Source organism: Phocoena phocoena, chromosome 9 (assembly GCF_963924675.1).
Source record: "Phocoena phocoena chromosome 9, mPhoPho1.1, whole genome shotgun sequence".
NCBI lineage: Eukaryota > Metazoa > Chordata > Mammalia > Artiodactyla > Phocoenidae > Phocoena > Phocoena phocoena.
The window spans coordinates 100,144,567-100,166,699 of record NC_089227.1 but is presented as its reverse complement, the minus strand read 5'-3'; the positions used below and the strand labels follow the sequence as shown (position 1 = coordinate 100,166,699).

At 51.5% G+C, this 22,133-nt stretch overlaps 1 protein-coding gene across 1 annotated transcript; it reads left to right on the top strand.

Annotated features, from left to right (window-relative positions):
* Nucleotides 1–781: 781 nt before the first annotated feature.
* On the top strand, nt 782–19,137 carry GBX1 (gastrulation brain homeobox 1). Its single transcript, XM_065884355.1, has 2 exons — nt 782–1,550; nt 18,581–19,137. The coding sequence occupies exons 1-2, from the start codon at nt 1,016–1,018 to the stop codon at nt 19,135–19,137; spliced, it is 1,092 nt and encodes a 363-aa protein (XP_065740427.1). The 5' UTR covers nt 782–1,015.
* The last annotated feature ends 2,996 nt before the right edge of the window (nt 19,138–22,133 follow it).

The window sequence follows — 22,133 nt, the reverse complement described above, 5'->3', positions numbered from 1 at the left end:
AGAGGAATGGTAAGTACTTGACTTATAGTGAGGGCACTCGAGGAAATTACCCGCAGAGGCCAGAGTGAGGGACTCAGGGAGTGCACGACGGAGGGGGAGTGAGGAAAGGCAAATGCCAAGAGGCACCGGGGGGAGAGTGTGAATGCGGGCTACCGAGGAGGAAAAGGGTCCGAGCCGAGGGGCCCAGAGCCGCGGCGGCCGCGGAGGAGCGCGCCCCCTGCCGTCCCCGCCTCGCCGCCCCGGGGGGCGCCGAGGTCCCGTCCGCCCGCCGCGCCTTGCTCTCGGGCCCGCCCTGTCGTCCGCCCCAGGGGCCGCGGAGGGGGCGTCGGGGGCGGGGCCACGCTGGGGGACTGGCCCGGAGTCCGACGGAGGGCGGCGGCCCGGGGCGGGGGTCGCTGTGGTCCGGCCGCGCCAGCCGCCCGCCCGCCGCCGCGCCCTCGCTGCGCTCTCCTCGCTGGCCGCCCCGCGCTCGGTCCACGCCGGGCCCAGCTCCCAGTCCACGCCCAGAGCTGGGTGGGCAGAGTGGGGGGCGGGCCGGCTGGAGGGAGGGGCACCGGCCCAGCAGCTGCCGCTGCCTTCTCGTCGGCCGCAAACTTTCACAAAGCGGCGTGTTCGGCCTCATCAATCTCCATTAATAATAGTTGGTTGGGCTGCGGGGGGCGGGCGGGGGTCCCGGGCCGGCCGGCCGGGCCGCTGGGAACGGCTTCTGCGGAGGGAGCGGGAGCCGGGCGCGGCGGCTGCGGGCGGAGGGAGGAAGTGAAGCGTAATTTGAGGAAGATGGATGAGTCCGGAGGGCGACACCCCCAGCCCTCCCGCTCGCCCGCCCCCTCCCTCCTTATGAGAGAGAGAGGGAGCGCGGCGCCGGAGCCACACTGCGCCGAGCCCGCGCCCCGCCGGCACCTCGGCCCGGGAGCCAGGGAGCGAGCCCTGCGTGTCCGCGTGGGGCGCCAGAGCCGCGGGGCGCACGGCGGCGCTCGGAGGGGAGCGCCCTGGGGCGGCCGCAGCTCCGGGCACGATGCAGAGAGCCGGAGGCGGGGGCGCCCCCGGGGGCAGCGGCGGCGGCGGGGGCCCGGGCGCTGCCTTCTCCATCGACTCCCTGATCGGGCCGCAGCCGCCGCGCTCCGGCCACTTGCTCTACACTGGCTACCCCATGTTCATGCCCTACCGGCCCCTCGTGCTGCCGCAGGCGCTGGCCCCCGCGCCGCTGCCCGCCGGCCTCCCGCCCCTCGCCCCGCTAGCCTCCTTTGCCGGCCGCCTGACCAACACCTTCTGCGCGGGGCTGGGCCAGGCCGTGCCCTCGATGGTGGCGCTGACCACCGCGCTGCCCAGCTTCGCGGAGCCGCCCGACGCCTTCTACGGGCCCCCGGAGCTCGCTGCTGCTGCCGCCGCCGCCGCCGCCGCCACTGCCACGAGAAACAACCCCGAGCCGGGCGGCCGACGCCCGGAGGGCGCGCTGGAAGCCGAAGAGCTGCTGCCCGCCCGGGAGAAAGTGGCAGATCCCGCACCGCCCCCGCCTCTGCACTTCTCAGAGACTTTCCCAAGTCTGCCGGGTAAGTGCCGGGCGACCAGGGCGCCGGGCGGGAGGCTCGTTCACCTGGAAGTCCCAGGCAGCCGCCTGCTCGGAGTCTCGGCACCTGCCTGGAGTCCTGGAATCCCAGACCCCCAGATGGCGGGTTCTGAGGAGCCACCTCCAATTCCGCTGCCGACGCAGCTCCTCTAGACCCCAGCACCGCCGCCCCGCCGTGTCTCCAGAGTGCCTGCAGCCTCACCGGAGACTTGCCATTGCTCCTGCCAGAGCAGTGCCTTTCCTCCCAGCAGTCTAGTCCTCCAGCCTCAGCTCCTGCGTCTCCTTTTCAGAATCCCTTCATTTTTCTCCTCTGCTGGGAATAGAGAAGCTGCCAGTGTGGGATTCCTGGGGACACCAGCAAGACCCCTGGGTGAGGGTAGTGGGGCAGCTGTCGGTTCATTAAGGGCTTCTGAAGAGACGATTGTACTGACCCCAAATGGGCTCTGTGAACGCAGGGGCAGAGGGAGGGTCTTAAAGTGGTGCTGACGGTGAGGATGACCTGTCTTTCTCTTACAGTTGTAGAGGTCACTTCTTTATTGGCGGATTTAGAGCTAAGCCTTGAAGAACCAAGTAGGGGTCCTAAGGGAACGTTAGCTAGCAGGGGGCCTAGCACTGCTGGACCAAGGTTGACTGGGAGGCCAAGAGAGAGGCTACAGGCTGGGCTGGGTTGGGTGTGGCCCAAAGGCCTGGAGTCCAGAATCCAGCTAAGATTCTGGAACCAGTGAGATTCAGCTAAGAGATACTCAGGAATCCTGGATCCTCCATAGGAGGACTCCCTCTCAATAGAGGCAAGGTGTTTTCGAACTGAACCCTGTTGCAAATCAATCTAAACAGGCTTCCCTATTGATCCTTAACCTCCAGAAGCCGGAGAAGCTTTCTACTATCCAGGGGCAGATTCAGGTGTGCTGAGACCCAAAGCTTACGCAGTTTGGTGGGTGGGCCCTATTTAAGAGAAAACGGGCTGCATGCAAGTGTGGCGATCCTGAAGCTTAACGCTTGTTAGCATCAGGACGAACCTGCCTCTGCTCAACCAGGCTAGCAGGTGGAAGTGACCCAGGAGGCCTGGGGGACGACTCTAGTGGAGACAGGGAGGAAAGCCAAGAGCCTTTTTGTCCTTTGCCAGGAGAGAGCAATTCCCGAGGATAGGTTGCTAGGCCCTCTTCCAGAGTCCACCTTCCAGAGTCCACCTTCCTCTTCGCCCCTCTAGCCCTGGGCATTTTGGCTTTGGGGATTCAGCTGTTGGGTTTTTTTGTACCTGGTCGGACCAGGAGGAGCCAGTGACTGAAGTCTAAGCAGCATCTCCTGAGGAGGACCCAAAGGAAATGACAGAGCAGCAACTGGAAGGTGGGAGGAGATGCCCACAAGATAAAAGGGGCCAGAGTGGAGAGAAGGAGGGGCAGCCGGCAGGAGGACGGGAAGAGGAAAGGATCAGTGGGGTGTTTTGAATAGGGTGGTCCTAAGGCAGAAAGGAGAGCGAGGCAGGCGTCAGAGGGATGGCTTTGGAGGCAGTAGGAGAAGCAGACACCCGAGGAAGAGATGAGCTGAGCGGGAGGAGAGAGGAAGACACCCCAGTGGAGGGGAGCTGGGGGGATTATCCCCAGACCATGGGAGAACAAGCACCGTGTCCTACTCTTTCAGGTTCCCCTCAGTTCTTATTTTGACCTATTTGTATAATGGGGGCTCTTTTCTGAAGCAGATAGAATATTGGCAGTAAAACCAGACAGAGAGAGAGAGAGAGAGAAAGGAATAAACAGAGGAAAAGAACAGAAGAGAAATATTGAGTAATAGAATAGAGGAAAGGATGAACAAATGAGCTGTATACCCAGATTATCCAAAGAGCATATGAGAAAGGAGAGGGCCACCTATTGGAAGAGGCACGTGCAAGGGATTTCTAGCGTTGGCTACACGAAAAGGGAACAGTATTTCTGGAACAGAAGTGTGTGTGTATGTGAAAGAGTTCTGTCTTGAGAGGATTAGGAAGGAACTAAATAAATATACTAGTAGGAAAGAAGGGAAAGTGTCAACACTAGGAGTGATTTTTTTAAAAAGGTGTTTCAATACTGGGAGTGAGAAGAAACTGGAAGTTATATATAGAGAATGCTGAAGGAAAGATCTTCATCACTGGAGGGAGTATTGGAAGCAGTAGAGATTGTACTTTGTCCTTGGAGTAAAGACAAGGAATTTCTTTGCGAAGAACGATGGGAAGGAGGCCTTACAGAGGAAGAGTTCTGAGAGGTGCTGGAGTGAAGGCAATCATTCATTGGGAAGAGATACACATAAAGGGTTTACAGTGGGGCTTGCGGGGCTGAGCAGTAAGGAGAGGTGTCAGAAGGAACATTCGAAGGGGACAATGAGTGGGAGGTCTTCTCTGTGACCGCAGCTTCTTATCCCTCTCAGTGCAGACTCTCAACCCTTCCTCGCCGCTCCCGTCCACCTTCCCAGTCTTGATTTTTCCCTAACATAGTCGAGAAAAGAAATGGCAATTCCAGAAATGTTAGACATCACGTCAGTTTGGAGAGTGATGAACCATGCATGCTGAAAGTGGTGGGAAAACACACACTCCATTTGGGGAACTGTATTAGAGTATTTAGCATGAAGTAAGAGAGTTCTCAGATGGAATAAAGGGGTTGAAACCGCAACATAGTAGAGTTTGGAGAAGGAACGACATTTTTAAAATGACGGGAAGAATTGCTGTCCTAGTTTGAATGGGTGACATGGGTCTGAAATTATTAATTTACATTTGTCTAGCGTTTTACAATTACTAGCCCTTTTAATGAAATTATAGTGAAGATAGGCCAATTTGGAGAATGGTGAGCAAAGTTCTTTTTGTTGGGAATTAGAAGGACTATTTCTAAAAATGTTTCTGAGAGTTGAGACAGATAGCACCGTACTAGAACGGATGAAGAAGGAAACAGAACTTTATTATGATTAGATGGCAGGGGTAGAAGCTCTATTAGCAGGCAAAAAGAAATACTGTGTACAGAAATAATGGGGTAGAAAAGGTATCGAGAATGGTATATGGAAAATAATTCTGGGTTTGGCGTGTGGGAGCAGTGGGGGTAGCTGGGAGAGGCGTCCTAGGAGGAGTGATAACAGAGAATTTTTACTTAGTAGGGAAGATTTAAAAGTATGAATCAACAGAAGCACCCAGAGTAGTGCTGTCTAGCAAGTCATTTATGTAATTAAAATAATTTTACTAGCCACATTCAAATAGTAAAATGAAACAGGTGAGACTAACTTCATAGCATATTTTATTTAACCCAGCATGTCCAAAATATTATTTCAGCATTAATCAATATAAAAACTTTCATGAGATGTTTTATATCCTCTTTTCATACTAAGTCTGAAACCCAGTGTGTATTTTACACATTCAGCACATCTCAATTCAAGCTAGCCATGTTTCAGGTGGTCCATAGCCGCATGTGGACCATATTCGACGTATCAGATCAAGAGAGTTGTAAGAACAGTCACGTGAAAGTGATGAGGGAAAGGGAGCTTTGAAATGGGTGGATAGTGAAGTCCTTGGTGTATTAGGAATATGGAGAGAAGAGAGCAGTAAGCCCCAAATGACAGGAAAAAAAGAGAATTCTGCCTTGAATGGGACAGGGAGAGATGATCTTGTGTGTGAAGGTGTGTGTGAGCTCTGACAGTTATCAAAGCTAACTTAAGGATGTGGTGTGAATACACATCACAGAGAGGACAGGTGAAGAGGATGCTGTGTGCTGGGGAATGATGAAAAGAGCTGGCCGTTTGGAGAAATGCAGGAGAAAACTTTAAGTTGCAGGTGTCTAGAGCAGTGATTCATTCAGGGAGAAAAGGGTTGGATTGCCTGAAAACAAATAGTTAAGAGCTGAGGGATGGTGGACACTCCATATGTAATTGTTGGACTGACAGTACAAATCCAGTGAGAGATTGATATGAAAGATAATGCCAGGGCTTCCCTGGTGGTGCAGTGGTTGAGAGTCCGCCTGCCGATGCAGGGGACACGGGTTCGTGCCCCGGTCTGGGAAGATCCCACATGCCGCGGAGCAGCTGGGCCCATGAGCCATGGCCGCTGAGCCGGCGCGTCCGGAGCCTGTGCTCCACAATGGGAGAGGCCACAGCAGTGAGAGGCCCACGTACCACAGAAAAAAAAAAAAAAAAAAAAAAGATAATGCCAGTACTGAGCATGGTGAAGAAAAGAACATTTGTGGTTGAGATGGTATAGAAAAGAGAACATGATGGGACAAAGCTGGGAGATGGCAGTGTAGTGAACATTATTTTTTAAAACTAAACCAAAAAAAAAAAAAAAAAACTAAACCGAAAAAGATGTGCTAATTTCCGAAGAGAGATTGGCAATAATAATGGAAATTATGTGAGGAGACTAGGGAAACTTCCTGGGAGCATATCTGAATGCTGATTGCTGTAAGTCAAGCACCTGGTTATAGCTAGCGAACATTGTAGATGACCATCAATTTCTGAACAGGTGTTCATTATGACTGTCAAGATATATTTACTGATGAGAGAAAAACAGGAAGGGATAATGTGACATGGAATCAGAGACTTCTGTTGTTCGAAGCAGGAGGGAGCTTTTTCTTGGGAGTGATGGAGAGCTCGTTTTCCTAGAGATTTTGAGGAGGAGCAAACAGGGAGAGCGATTGCTCCATTGACACGTATAGAAAGGCAAATGTTGCATTAACTTAATGTGATGGAAGGAACGTCTACTTAGGAGTCGTGACACATGGGTCCAGGTCTCAACTTTGTCCATCATTAGCTGTACAACTTTGGCAAGCCACTTAGTTCAATTCAGGGAACGTTTATTGTGTGTCTGTTATGGCCTTAGTATTGTTTTTTTTTTTTTAAAGATTCCTTTTTTTAAAAAATGGTACCGTTACTTTTAAATTTTATTTATTTACTTTTGGCTGTGTTGGGTCTTCGTTTCTGTGCGAGGGCTTTCTCTAGTTGTGGCAAGCGGGGGCCACTCTTCATCGCGGTGCGGAGGCCTCTCACTATCGCGGCCTCTCTTGTTGTGGAGCACAGGCTCCAGACGTGCAGGCTCAGTAGTTGTGGCTCACGGGCCTAGTTGCTCCGTGGCATGTGGGATCTTCCCAGACCAGGGCTTGAACCCGTGTCCCCTGCATTGGCAGGCGGATTCTCAACCACTGCGCCACCAGGGAAGCCCCTTAGTATTGTTTAAAACACTACAGGAGATTCAAAGTCTTCTAACTTCTCTAGGCTTCAGTTTCCTCACCTGTAACATAAAAGCTTTAGTTCAGATGATTTTTAATGTTCCTTTCACTTTCATAGAATTAAAGCTTATTTCTCTAGACTCAGTGTTTAGTCGGGCTGTTAACACAGACTCCATGGACCTCCTGTGAGGAGATCTGTTAATTATGGGTGGGAAAAAAATTACATCTTTATTTCTATTAACTTCTCACTAAAATTTGGCACTTCCTATAATTATGAAAGTAGGCTAGAAACCATGGTAGTTTCCCCGGTACCTGAGATTTTTGTCACCAATAGAAATCACAGATATTTTCATAGAAATTTACAATCTTTGGTGACATCTTGTTGTGTAATGATTTAGGAAAGAAACATAAATTATTCTCAAATGCATTTAAAATATTTGATAACTAGATTTTATGTAGTTGGCTTCTAATGTAATCCTGTGTGTTTTATGTGATGCACCTAAAAGCATTATTCCAAGAAGGGGTTCACAGGCCTTTTCAGGCTGCCAAAGAGACCCTGGTTGAGAGAGAGAGATCTCCGAAATGACAGCGGAAAACGTTACTGGAGGTTTGGAATGCAATCCTGAGATGCCTTGTGCCATAGTGAAGGTAGCACTTGGGAGGGTTGGAAGACAGAGGGGTCTCTGCTGTGACAAATGCAACTATGGAGATACAGAGTCTAGACGGTTAGGAGTATAATCCTTAGACTCAGAGTGATGGGCATGAAGAGTCTGTACTGGGAATAACGGGAGAGAGGCAGTGATTGGAATAATGAGGGGAAAATGTTTTAATTGGAAAGAACGAGGAACATAATCTAAGCAAAGTGCTTTGCATTGACGGTTAATGTTACTCTCAACGCAATACAATGGGAAGCTACAGGCAAGGATTTTGCCTTGGAAATAACGGGGAAAGAGGATCTTTGCAGTGAAACGGATTGGGGATTAGGAAACAGCAATGAGAGAAGCAGTGGGGTAGATGTACAAAAAGAGAGAAGCTTAAATGGGAACGATGAGAAGGAAAGAGTTCGCTGGGGAAGAACTTTTACCTAGAGGGGATGGGAAATGCCCCAGGCCGGGGCCGGACAGAGGAAACCCCTCATCTGAAACACTGTAAAGGACAGAGCGCTGTATGCCCGTGGTGGTGCCCACGGCTGTGACGGTGATAAAGGAGACCTGGATCGGGAGTGGTAGAGAAGAGGTTGGGGTTTTCACTGGCGATACGATCACGCTGGGAGAAAGTTACAGCTTAGAGTAATGTGGAAGAAGCTTTGATGTGCTGACTGGGAGAGTGCTAGGGAAAAGAGGTGCTTGAATTTGGTGTGATAGGAGAGTGACCTTCACGAGTTGAATTGAGTGTTAGTAGGAAGAGACAGCGCTGTACGGCAGGTAGTCACGAGGCAGCGCCTTCATCCCCTTCCCATCATGGAAGGGAAAGGAATACTCTTCCAGTGATGAAATGAGAAGTCTGTATTAGACGCAAATGCGGGGGTGGGGGTGGGGGGGGGAGGGCTGGGGGCGGGGCATGGAGTGCGGGGCTGCCGGGACTAACAGAGGCTAGGGTTATGAGGAGAAAGCACTGGGGGTAATGGGAGATGGATTTCTTGACTGTGAATTATGGAGGAAGTGGTATTAAAGAAGAAGTATTGGGTAAGCTGGAACTCTGTATTGGAAGCAATGGGAAGAGAAGTGATGCAGCCGTGTACTAGGAGGGAGGAGGATGAAACGATCCCAAGAGGGAAGGGAAGAAGCACCTTGTGCCGGAATAGGTGATAACTATCTCATAAATGATGCACAGATACTGGGAGTGTGGAACTGACTGGTCTTGGCCAAATCACGCCTCTGTGTGTCCCAGCTTCCTCATCAGTGAAGTTAGGGGTCTGAATTAGGTGATCTCTAAGGTCGCTCCAGCTCTACAATTCTGCTTTTATCTGTAAGGATACTTTTATTAATGAATTGTTCCCTTAAAAAAAGAAAAAGCCGTCCTGAGCAAACAGATTGGGAGAAGAGATTCTGTACTTCTCAGCGCTGAGTTACCAGGGTCACTGACGAGGAGGCGCCTGGGATGCCTACATCTTGAGATGAAATCAGGGCTGGGCTTTAGGATGGAAAAGGCCTCATCATCTGGGATCCGGATGGTGTTACCTGAGCTCTGGCCGTTTACAGCCATCATACTGAATGAGAGAAACATTTGATAAAGGTGGGGGTAGATCTTATCTAGGCCAAAGAGACTGGGGATCGATTGTGACCACGTTGATGTGGTGAGGAAGGGGCAGTGCCCAAAAAGAAGGCTTGTGCTGTGAAGTCAGTTCCTGGTCTTCTGTATTATTTCTCCATCTGGTACAGAAGTTATGATAGGGTGACGGTGGGTTTCAGTCTCTTTTTCATTCAGTGATAACAAAGAGATGTGGTGTCGCCCAGAGGAACGAACACAGGCTTCGGATGCAGATCTAGGCACCACCCTTTCTGTGATCTACAGCAAAATACTAACCTCTGCAGTCTCCGTTTTCTCACCAGTAAAATAAGGGCAACAGTTCTTACCTCACAGAGTTAAGGATTAAGTGAGAAGATATTTGTCCAGCATCCTAAAGTAATAGGTGTGCAAGAAATTCTGTGTTGTCCGTGTACTGGAAATGGATGGGAATTAAGCTTTCCTGGGAATTAAGTTGGGAAAGACCTCTTTACCAGAGTTGTGATGGGTGGCACTCTCTGTACTGAAAAGGACAAATTAGAAATAGCGCTGTATTCCGAGAACTGGTTGTATGGGGCTTGCCGCGAGAGAACATTGCAGGAACCTAATACGGGTAGATTTGGAGTTTTGTCTTTAGCTCTTTCCCCCTCTTTTCAGTTTTCCTGTCTCACATTTTCGTGAGACACTCTGTGTAGACACTCTGTGGACATGGCTGCCCAAAGCCCTTCTGTGTCCCACTGGGGCCTGTGCTTCCCTTCTCTCTGTTAAAACAAACATAAAACCCCAAACAAGCAAACAAACAAGAAAACACCTCTCCTTTTTCTTCATCAGAATTCCTGTTCCCTCATGTATCTGATCTCAGTTTAGCGTCAGGAGCACAGCTGTTGGATTAAAGTAATTCACACTGGATGGATTATGGAGATTTTTTTAAGTCCAGATACATTTCAGACTTGTGAACTTTTAGGTGGCATTATCATGAATAACTTGAGGGATGACCTGGGTTGCTTTTTGGAAAAATTATTTTCGATGGGATTGGTGTGGGAGTGAGGTGGAGAGACTTACCTTCCCTGGAGTCATGCGAGTATTGTCACTTCTAGTTAGAGCAGTGTCCGCAGTCAGAACTCTTTGGGTTGCATGTGACAGTAGCTCAGCTCTAAATTAAGCTAAACTGGACATTTATTGATTCACATGGATCCAAAAATGCAAACAGTGTCGTTAGGTCTTTTTTTCTTGCTCTCAGTCTGGCTCCTGTCTCTTGTCTTTGCCTCATTTTCTCCTGATGAGAGGAAGGGGAGGACACAAGCATAAGCAACGCTAAATTCTTATAATCCCAGATCGGGACCCCAGTGAATTCTAGCACGTGTAAAACCCTAGGACAACGGATTCACTAGCTCGAGTCAAGTCCCCAGAGAGACCGGATGTGCGGATTGGTCAGCTCCAGGTCACCGTCCTTGTGGTCGTGAAGGTGGAGAAATGCAATTGACAGCCCCCCTCTACGGGGCAGTTGATGGGGAGCAGTGGCCAAAGGAAGGGGGTGTGCGTCAGTGAACAGGCGGGTAAGTGGTGCTGGGCAGACAGAAACAAACCCTGAACAGATGTCTATCAACCAGAAAAAAAGAAGAGAATGTGCCTTTAACTCCCTTTCAGTATTAGGGAGGAAAGCCTTCTCCCTGGCTAGATAAGCAGTGCCAGGAGAGCTGGATACTGGGAGTGAGGCTCTGAGAGGGTTCTGTAATGGGGAAGGCAGGCAGAGATGCCGGTGGGAGGAAGATGTCTGTTCCTCAGTGAGGCTGACTCCTGGACAAGGCAGAGCTGTCCTTGAGGGATGAGAGGCGCTTGTACAGCAGAAGCTAGAGAGGATTGGTATTAAAACTGTTTCCATAAACGGGCAGTATTATTCTTTAAATGAGAAAATACATTTCTAAATAAAAGAAATGGTGACGGGCTTCCCTGGTGGCGCAGTGGTTGAGAGTCCGCCTGCCGATGCAGGGGACACGGGTTCGTGCCCCGGTCCGGGAAGATCCCACATGCCGCGGAGCGGCTGGGCCCGTGAGCCATGGCCGCTGAGCCTGCGTGTCCGGAGCCTGTGCTCCGCGATGGGAGAGGCCGCAACAGTGGGAGGCCTGCGTACCGCAAAAAAAAAAAAGGTGACTGGTAAGATTACATCATACAAACGAATAATGACGGAAAAAACAGCAGAAAGATTTGGAGGGAATTTTGTCTTGGGAATGATGGGAAAAATAGCCTGTGAAAGGACAAAGGTGGAGTTTGGTGAGTGAGGCCTCTTCTGTGGCGATTTTAAGAATCTTCTCTGCGGAAGGTAAGGGAAGATGTTGATGATTAGGCTGGAGCTCTGGGTGATAAGTGAAAGGGATGTGGTCTAAACTAAAACTGGGTTTGAGAGGAAGCCCGCTTGTGTGATGAGGCATCTGGGGAGGGCTTCTACTGCAGGTGGAGGGAAGAGAAGATATTGTACTGGAAAGGATGGGAAGAGCACTGACTGGAGGTTTAGGAGACCAGGATTCTAGACCTGGCTCTGTGCCTAGCTGTGTGCCTGGGGGAAATCATTTCATCTTTGTTCTTTTAATTTTTTAAAATTTTTGGCTGCATCGGGTCTTCGTTGCTGCACGCGGGCTTTCTCTAGTTGCGGCGAGTGGGGGCTACTCTTTGTTGCGGTGCATGGGCTCCTCATTGCAGTTGCTTCCCTTGTTGAGGAGCACGGTCTCTAGGTGCGCAGGCTCAGTAGTTGTGGCTCGCAGGCTTAGTTGCTCCACAACGTGAGATCTTCCCAGACCGCGGCTCGAACCTGTGTCCCCTGCATTGGCAGGCAGATTCTTTTTTTATTATTTTATTTATTTATTTATTTATTTAATTTATTTTTAACTGCATTGGGTCTTCATTGCTATGCGCAGGCTTTCTCTAGTTGCAGTGACCCGGGGCTACTCTTCATTGCAGTGTGCAGGCTTCTCATTGCAGTTGCTTCCCTTGTTGCAGAGCATGGGCTCTAGGCACGCGGGCTTCAGTAGTTGTGGCACGCGGGCTCTAGAGCGCAGGCTCAGTAGCTGTGGTGCACGGGCTTAGTTGCTCCATAGCGTGTGGGATCTTCCCAGACCGCGGCTCGAACCCGTGTCCCCTGCATTGGCAGGCAGATTCTTTTTTTATTATTATTTTATTTATTTATTTATTTAATTTATTTTTAACTGCATTGGGTCTTCGTTGCTATGCGCGGGCTTTCTCTAGTTTTGGCGGGTGGGGGCTACTCTTCGTTGCAGTGCACGGGCTTCTCATTTTGGTGGCATCTCTTGTTGCAGAGCACGGGCTCTAGGCACGCGGGCTTCCGTAGCTGTGGCATGTGGGCTCAGTAGTTGTGGCATGCGGGCTCTAGAGCGCAGGCTCAGTAGTTGTGGCGCATGGGCTTAGTTGCTCCGCGGCATGTGGGATCTTCCCGGATCAGGGCTCGAACCCATCTCTCCTGCATTGGCAGGCGGATTCTTAACCACTGTGCCACCAGGGAAGCCCCATTTCATCTTTTTGAAACTCAGTTTTTTCACCTGAAAATAAGGTTACTAACCTCCCATTACTACTACTAATAGGTCAGCTGTACTTCAGCGAGTTGCTCAAAGATGAAAGAATAAGTGTGAAAGTGCTTGGGAAAGTTAAAGGTCACACAAGAGTGCTCTTGGCAATGATGATGTTAATATGCCATGAAAGGAGCTCTGAGCTTGGGGCGGTGGGGAAGTCGCCATGAACTTGTCATGAAGGTGGGAGTGATGTAGAGGAAGTTCTCATGTCCATTTGGAGTAAAGAATGCTGAAGAGTCATGGGGAAATGGGAGAGAGAGAACATGAATTTTCCTTCTTGTACCTAAAATTATAGGAAGGAGTAGTAGCATAATGTGGGCATGAAATTAATGAGGATGAATGAAAAACACATTGAAAGTGAGCTAGTTGCCATCAAGGACGGGAGAAAGTACCGTGTCCAAAAGAAACAAAGAAATAATTATGTACTGGGCGTGTTGATGCAATGAGGATGGTGGCAGACATGCCTCTTTTTTGAGGGGTGACCTGGGGTTTTTCCCACTTTTTTACCCTACCCAAATTGGTTCTGTATTCAGGAAGCTGGGTAGTCGTCCGGAGAGTGGTTTGGGGCTTGTGAGGGTAGTGGCTCTTTAAATGGAGGGAAGAGAAGTCAGAACTGAGTGTAATGGGGGAGAGGCTTCTCCTCAGTGCGTAATAAAAACTGTGTTTTATGTCAGCTGGACCACAGCAGGCTGCGTGAGGGCCGAATGGCACAGGGGCTCTGTCTAAAGTGGTTCTCCAGTCCCGGGGGTGGTTTCCGCTCCACTACCCAGGCCCGGCATCCTTGGTGACCTCAGCCGCAGACTCCCTCTCTAGATGGTACGAGTCTGGTGCTACTTGTTCTTTCTACTGGAGAATACCTACCACGGATTCTTTTGCCCTTGATTTCTTCCCCAGTCTGACCTGACTCGTTACCGAGTTAGGGCTTCTCTTCCTCTCGGAAGGAAAGCCCCTTGCAAGGGCGCCCCTGGAGTCTGAGTGCTTCTCTCTGGGGTGGAATGACACCCCTGGAGTGGACTCCACAAGTAATCATGGTTCGAACCCTGCGATTTCTGCTTCTTAGGATAATAGCACCTACCAGGAGAACTCTGCATGTCTCCTAATAACCAGTCTGCTCCAGTGTCATTTCCCCTAGATAGACACCAAAGTCCTCACAGACTGTAGACTCACCCACAGGGAGCAAGCTGAAAACAACGCACTCTTCTTTCTCTTTTCTTTGATATTGGGGTAGAGTTGATTTACAATGTTGTGTTAGTTTCAGGTGTACAGCAAAGTGATTCAGTTATACATATACATATATCTATTCTTTTTCAGAGTCTTTTCTCATACAGGTTATTACAGAGTACTGAGTAAAGTTCCCTGTGCTATACAGTGGGTCCTTATTGATTATCTATTTTATATATAAAACAATATACTCTTACATTACCAATAATGTCATTTTCATACCCAAAGGACAGAACCTGTCTGTTTGGCCTACCTACCTACCTACCTAGCACAGTAAAATTGTTTCCAATTAAACATTTTTCCTTTTGCTAGAATTTTTCTCATCAGGATCATTATTTCCCATGGAAAATTTTCTACGTTTGTTTTGTTGATCAAGTTTTTTTGTTCACGTCAATCAACTATAGCGTCTGCAGTTAGAAATGTGCTTTTATGGACATTATATCTACCAGGTCTAATTATTCCAAATCAAAGGTTACAAATAGAAATTTTATCAACAAGATGCGTTTCTGTCAAGTCTTAGCCAAAACCATTTTTCTAGGCGCCATCTTTGTTTTGAGTATATTTACTATTAGTATGCATTATGAATTGGATAAAAGAAAATAGTTTGCATTTATTTTTTAGCTCATTAGAAAACAGTAAAGCTGTTTCAGGATTGCTGTACTGTAAAGGGTCGACCTGCTGTGCTGCTCTTCGGAGCCTTCACAACAGCTTCCGTCACTTTGGGCCTTGCATTCTAAAGTGCTCCATCTGTCGGTGGAGCAGAGAACGAACAGCAGGGCTCCAGACGCATCACTGTTCAGGGTGGAAAAATGTAGGGCGTGTTGGGTTTTTTCCGAAAGCTTTTTGCTCTCTTCTCCCCGTGCCCCGGTGTTTTTCTGTTTTCTCCCTAAACTTTTCAGCCCTTTCAGGTTCTCTGACTCATCGTCTACTTCTTCTGCCGCTATGTCTGCCCCCCTCGTGCCCCAGTCCTCCTGCTGTGCCTTTCCTTCTCCCTCCCCCTCAGCCTCACTCACTGCCCCAGACCCTTTCCTCTGAGAGCGGAGCTGTGTTTTCCCCTGTCGGTTGCTTTCTTCTGTTTCCCCACCCCCACCTCCTTAGAAGAGTTGCTTATCAGAGCCCTCGATGTCATGATTCTAAAGGCTCAGGGGGGCACTCTTGCCCCTGCCACTCAGGATCCCACCGGGATCAAGTAACTGAGAGAGGTTGTGGACCTGTGCTTCTTATTTATATGGCTTTAAAAGCGGCACTGGGGGTGGCGCACTCATGTGGGCTTGATTTTATGGAATCTGTCTGAGGACAGAGGGATGGATGGTTTGATCTCAGGAGGGCCCTGCCAGATCAGGAACCTGGGAACTTCATCTCAGTTATCATCAGTTTAGATTTATTGGACGCCCCCTGGGTGCTTGGAGCTGTGCTAAACCATTTCATCCTTCAAGCCCTGAAATCCAGTTTCTGCCTTTTTAGCAGCGGTTTAAAATATTGTAATACTGGGCTGAGTTGTAACAAGCTTTTGTTGTTCTTTCTGTTACTCTTTACTGCAAACCATGTTTTAAAAATCAGAAATTAAAAGTTAGAGGATTTAGTAATGGTGTTGGGGGTTGTTCTTGATTTCCTTTAGCATAAGATCCTGTAGATTCCTACCACGTATGGGTTCCTCTACAGCGAATGTGAGGTCAGAGGGCACACTGAAAAGTGGGTAGAATAATATTCATGGAGAGAATGTCTTATGCCCGGAGCTGGGGTGAGGGAGCAGGGCTGTAGGGAATATTTTAGGAGAGGCTTGAGAAAAGAGGGACAGAAATGGAGAGGGAGAAAGTGCTTGGCAATAGTTTCTTTCATTCAGTCAACAAATATTTATGCAGTGCCTACTCTGTGCGGGTAACTTTCTAGATGCTGGGGATACAGCCATAAATATAAATAAAATAAAAAATGGCTACCTTCATGGAGCTTATGTTCTAATAGGAAGAGACAGCCAATAAAATAAGTTAATAAAGTTAGTGACACATACTATAGCAACAAGTAAAGCAGAGAAGGGAGATCGGGAGTATTGGGAGTTTTAACTTTAAAAAGGATGATCAGAGAAGGTCTCATTGATAAAGACGTGAAGGACATAGGGAATGAGTCAGTGCAAAAATCTAGGTGAAGAATATAGTATTTCAAACAGAAGAATAATTGGGGCAGGGGTGGGGGGAGGGGCAGAAGCAGGAGAAAATGTTGATGAACCGGGTAAGAGACGAGGGTGACTCAGGCCAGTTGGACATAGAGGAGGTGGTGAGAAATCGGGTTGGGCACGGGCGGTGAGAGAGAGTGAAGGTCTGGTTTGAACAACACGGAAGACGGAGTTACTATTAACCGAGATGGGAAAGACGGGGGTTCAGATGGGGAAGGACTGGCTCAGGAGAAGTGTCAGGAGTTCAGTTTGGGACACGTTACGCTTGAGTCCTGGGGAAGAGGAGAATGGTGTGGGAAAGAGCCCTTAATGACACGAAAGGGGAACCCAAGGGTCTGAATCTTGCAGAAATTAAACAGATTTTGGCTAGATAAGGGAGAAAGCCCGGGGTGGTGGGAGGTGAGCATCACGAGGGCTGCGTCACCTGTGGACAGTGGCAGTGGATGTGTCTCTAGACAGCTCACGGAGCTGGGGGCCGGTGGAGCTTGGGTGGGCTGCTAGCGAACGAAGCCCACCTGCCGGTGGCAGCAGCGAGCAGGGACAGCGTGGGAAGTCTGGGTAAGGCTAAACCAGGGTGTGCCACATGGGTTTTGCAAAGGTCAGATAAAGCATGAAGCCCTCCAAGAAGAGGCAGGGGCTCAGGCATAAAGATACCCCTGGGGTGTGAGATGAGAACACTGACTGAGATGGGGGTGGGTGATCTGGGCAGGGCCTGAACACTGGCCTCTAAGGAAAATAATGCAAACGTGGCTCCTGAGGAAAAGGAACAGGTGTGGATTGCATCCGTGAGGGGAAAGGACAGCTCTGGGATCCGGGAAGGGAACTGAAGGTGACTGGGCTGGTCCTGGAGGCCCTGAGCAGTTTTTGCAGGGGGGCAGGCACATGGCAGGGTTTAGAGAGGAGCTCCAGCCAAGCTCTGAGCATTGGGATGCCGTCCAGCCACGCGCACACGTGCACAGCCCCGTTCTCTTATAACGCATTTCACTGTTGCCCCAAGTCACTTAGCTCTGCGTTATAGCCTCAACCTCAGGGTATTCTTAGGAGTGACACGTGGTGGTGCGGATAGACGCACCGCCACGTCTACGAAGTCCTCCCCCCTTACACAGTGAGGGCCCCTGGTAAGGAGCTGACTGTTGAGTTTACGGATTACCTGTTTTGTTCTCTTTTCTACTGGTTGGTTTTCTTTTGACTTTTTGTTGCCCCACTGTTCATCGGTCCTTTGGGCAGAAAACAAGGGAGTTTGTAAAACTCAGACGCTGAAAACACTCGTAATGCGTTATTTGCAGTCCTGACAAAAGTGTCAATAGATAAGATCAAAGCCAGTGGCTGAATTAAATTTTAGAATTATGTATGGATTAAAATGTTTATATGCCTGTGATTACAAATGGTCAGTAGTCTACGGAGTCAAGATTTCGTTCTCCGTTTTCCTCTCTGTACCTCCCCTTGCTGAACTTCCATTTCTCCCTCCTCCTTCCACACTCCCTCCAGTTCCCTCCCTGACACCAAGCGCAGGGTCCTCGGGATTCAACTTGGGCAGAAAGCAGCTGTTCGTGCTTCTCAGCAACCTTGGCTGGGAAAGGGAGGGTGGAAAAGAGATGATGGCTTTTTAAAGTTAAGGAGAAGGACTGAAAGGGTCTTGGAGGGCTAAGTAATTGGAGGAAAAATCCGGCCACTGATAAGGTGGCGTGCGGCGGGGCGGGCTCCCTGCTCTGGGCTGGATGGTCTGGTAAAGGAGAATTGGGGAGGTGGGTACAGAAACCTCCTGACTCGCAGGTGCTTGGGCAACACTTCTTGGACCCCGATTGCGGCAGGGGGAGGGACTCAGATGACCCTGAAGTTTCCATCTGGAAATGAGATTCTGAGATTCCAGGACTTCGCTGGCGGTCCAGTGGTTAAGACCCTGCACTTCCAATGCAGGGGGCGCGGGTTCGATTCCTGGTCGGGGAACTAAGATCCCACATGGCATGCGGCGCTGCGGCCAAAAGGTTAAAAAAAAAAAAAAGTAGATTCCAGATTTAGGGAAGAGGGAAGGGAGGGAGGCGCGGAACAGAGGTGAGCACGTATCTCTTCCCACTAGGCCAGCGAGGAGTCCTAGGAGAATAGCAAAGGCTGCAGCTGTGGTCTCCCCCTCTCTCCTGCAAAAGTGAATTCCCCAACGTTGCTCACTCCTGCCTCTAGCCACTGAAAGGACCCCAAGCCAGGTTTTGCACTGCTTCCCTCTGGCCTGCGGCTGCGCCGTCGGGGTCTGGAGGGGGCGTCAGTGAGTGGCAAGCCCTCCGTGTGGGTCTGGAGAGGGCCGGAAGGCAGCGGGTAGGGGAAGCGAGGTCGCAGGAGTGGGGGGTGGCGGTGCCACAGTCCTGGGGACGGTGCTTTTCTGATCCATGCCCGTTGCCGCCCCCACTTTGCGGAGTGAAGTCTGTGCTGGTTAATACCTTTCTTCCCATCTCTTTGTCTTCCCGAACCTCTTCCCACCCCCCACCCCCCACCCCGGATGTCTCCCCTCCCGCCCCGTCTCATCCCCTCCACGTGTGTGTCTCCTCCCGCTGTCGTGCGGTCCACGCCTGGCCACGGTTCCACGTGCCGCCGCCTCCAACCTGTCCGCCTTCTCCTCGCCTCTCCCCCACCCGCTGGCTCTCACTCCCCCCAGCCGAGGGGAAGGTGTACAGCTCGGATGAGGAGAAGCCGGAGGCGCCGGCGGGAGACCCAGCAGGCAGCGAGCAGGACGAAGGGGGCTCGGGCGGTGACAGCGAGGACGACGGTTTCCTGGACAGTTCTGCAGGGGGCCCCGGGGCCCTCCTGGGACCCAAAGCGAAGCTAACGGGAAGCCTGGGGACTGGAGCTGAGGAGGGGGCGCCGGCGGCGGCGGCAGGAGTCACGGCTCCTGGGGGCAAAAGCCGGCGGCGCCGCACAGCCTTTACCAGCGAGCAGCTTTTGGAGCTGGAGAAGGAGTTTCATTGCAAGAAATACCTGAGCTTGACCGAGCGCTCCCAGATCGCCCACGCCCTCAAGCTCAGTGAGGTGCAGGTCAAGATCTGGTTTCAGAATCGGCGGGCCAAGTGGAAGCGCATCAAAGCTGGCAACGGGGGCAGCCGTTCTGGGGAGCCTGTAAGAAACCCCAAGATTGTCGTGCCCATACCCGTGCACGTCAGCAGGTTCGCGGCGCGGAGCCAGCACCAGCAGATGGAGCAGGGCGCCCGGCCCTGAGGGGCTCCCGGGGACGTCCTGAGTCTGCTCTGAGACTGGGCCAGGGTCCTGGGGACCAGAGGGGCTCCCGCTGTGATTCTGCCCTCGGACGGCGCTCAGTCGGCAATTCACGTAGCTCTAGGGGGGCTCTCCTGGCACTTGGCCCCGAGCCACTTCAGAGACCCCCAGGACTGGGGCTTCAGGGCTAAAGGGGCTTAGGTCCTTCCTGTCGAGGAGCTGCTGGGACTGAGGTGGACCCCTAGGGCTCGGCAGGTTCCTGGCTAATGCCCTGGAATCGCTTCTGACGGGGATGGGAGGAAGCCAGGGTGAGACCTAGCCAAGCTGATGACAGCTCCTTATTTATTTTGTGTGAAGTTTGTATATATGGAGCTCTCTGCCTCTGTCTGTCTGCACCCCTGAGAGGGACTGGGGAGCTTGTGTGTTTCCTCCATCCTCAGCCAGTTTGGTTCCGTCTCACTGCCCCAGGGTGGGTACCGCCTCGCCTGTCTATAGTACAGGGCGCGCAAAGAAGTGAAGTGGAACTGTCACTAGCCCGTTAGAAACCCTTCAGCACTCACCTGTCCTTCCTGTAATCTACCTCCACTAACGTCCTTGCCCGCCGCAGGTGCTGCCCACCGTCCCCGCCTCCAGCTCTCACGCTCCTAAGGCGGCACTGCTTTTCTCTTTACCATTAAACAGGCAAGCTTCGGCACCTCTGTTTTCTGCTCTTTGCAAGAGTTTGCAGACTTCAGGTAGAGGGTTCACTCCCTTTTGTGTTCTGAGGGGAAATGAAGTACTTGACCCCAGCTTAGATGGGGCGTGTCTGGCCGTGTCTAAGTAGGTGGAGGTTATCAGTCGTGTGAGGGACTGGGGCCGGCCGGGGGCTCACCCCCATCACCTGGGAGCCCATTAATAGATCCTCTCCTGTGTAGAGGACATGGCAGCTTAGTCCATCTCTGCTGCTCTTTGATATTCCAGACATCAGGGCCTGGAGTAAAAAGACCCATTTCTAGTGCAGCATTAATTGTGGTCTCCCCCCACCCCCGGCCCCACCGTCCACTGCACTGTTTACGAAGCTTGGGATCCCAAGTCCTCTTCTGCTATAAAATGAGTTTGGTTGAGAGGGCCCACTGCGACCTGGACGAGGCAGGAATGTGTCTGACGGCTCTGGAAGGGTGTGTGCTGTGGAGGAGGCTTGGGGGTTGGAATTCTGTGAGCAGATTAAGGAACAGCGTTAATGGTGGACGAAGTAAACATACAGGCATGAGGCTTCAGGGGCACTTGCAAGAAACAGAGTAGACCTAGAGGGAAACGAGACAAGCTGAAGCTGTTTGCCATTCCCCCACCTTCACAGACGGGCTACCATCCTGTACCAGCTGTGGAGCCAGGCCGCACAGGCATCGGTGGGGGGGGGGGGGGGGGACAGAGTTACCACAGAAACCAGCTGAAGTCGGTATCGTGGTTAACGGGGCTTCCTGGGAAGAAACAGGACCTGCATTGAGTTGGGAGGAGAGGTGGAGTAGAACAGAAAAAAAAAAATTGGCTGTGAGTGAGGCCAGGTCAGAGAGGGGAGGGAAGTCCAGCTCAGTCCAGCCCCCGGCCAACTTCCTCACCTGCGTCAGAGGGCACCTTGCTGCTGTTCCCGATTCCTGGTTTGCAAGCCAGCCGCTGTCTAGTTGCTCACGTCTGTTGCCTGCCTCTTCCAGTGAGACCGAGACAGCCCTTCCCCAGCAGCTCTTTCCTCCTAGCTGGTTCTGGCAACCAAACGGAACGCAGCCTGGAGCTGTGACTGGTCACGAGCAACGGTGGCACGGCGCCCTGGCTGGGACACACACAGCCGGGGTCCTCTCTGTCTTTTGGCTAAATTCCAGCAAGGCTGGAGAATCAGGCTGAAAACATGTAGTCCAGACCAGCCCCATTCCTGATCTACATCAAGGCTGTCTGCTACCTTTGACTCACCCACATGGGGAACCTACAGGGTGAGATTCTTTTTCGGAGAGAAGCCAGGCAGAGGTCGAGGATCCCAGGAGCGGTTGTCTTGCTGCCAGGAATCCGGGTGGGTCCGCACGTCTAGCTGAGCTGGAGCCGAGGCCCCCTGGCTCTGCCCGCAGTGAGGGGAAGGGGGGGCGGGGAGAACTACCAAGACCAAGGCCTCCATCTGCCCGTTTGTCCTGCATTTACCTCTGAAGCCTCCTAAACTATACCAGGCAGCATTCAGCCGCCCAAGGGGCTTCTTTTCCTTGGGGAACCTGGAGGTGATTATTGCTAGTATTTTCTGAGCCCAGGAGCCCAGTCTCACACACACCCATGGCCCTGTCTCTATTCTGCCCTTATCCTTGTTTAAGCCTCTTGTCAGCCTGGCAAAAGGACCAAGACAGTAAAATCTGGTTTCCTCTCTGAATAGCTTTACTTGGCTGATTTCCCTACACACAGGCAAGGGCCGTGCAGAGCGCCAGCCCGCCACACCCAATGTACAAGGACCACCAGCAGAGAAGCTCCAGGAACGGGGGAAGCAACGGGCTCCCTAGGGAGTAGGGACCCTAACTTAGCAGTTCTCACCCTTCAAGAACAGGTACAGAGGGGTTTCTCCCAGGTTTTATTTCTAGAATAACTAAGGGATAGTCCGAAGGAAAAGCAGCAGCTCTGGATTCTGCCTCCAGTTTGGCAAGGGGTTGGTGGAAGCCAAGGGGGCTGTTCTGCTGTCGGTGACCCACCCCCTTCCCTCTCCTCAAACGCAAAGCCTAGGGATGAGTTCCCCAGAGAAGCGCTGCCACTCAACCCATCCCGTCCTCAGAACTCTCCCCCCGGGCACGGACCCGCGTGGCTCCCTGAACCCCTGGCTGTGGGGCTGGTTCCCAGACAGACACCTAGGAATGGGGGGGGGGCCTGTGCTCCTGCCCTCTCGGCGGGTGAACCGTGGGCAGCACAGCTGTGCTGTGAGGTCACTGGACAGAATACTGATGAAAATGAGGAGACCCACAGAAAGCCATTCTGAGGGTGGGGGCGGCAGGGCAGGG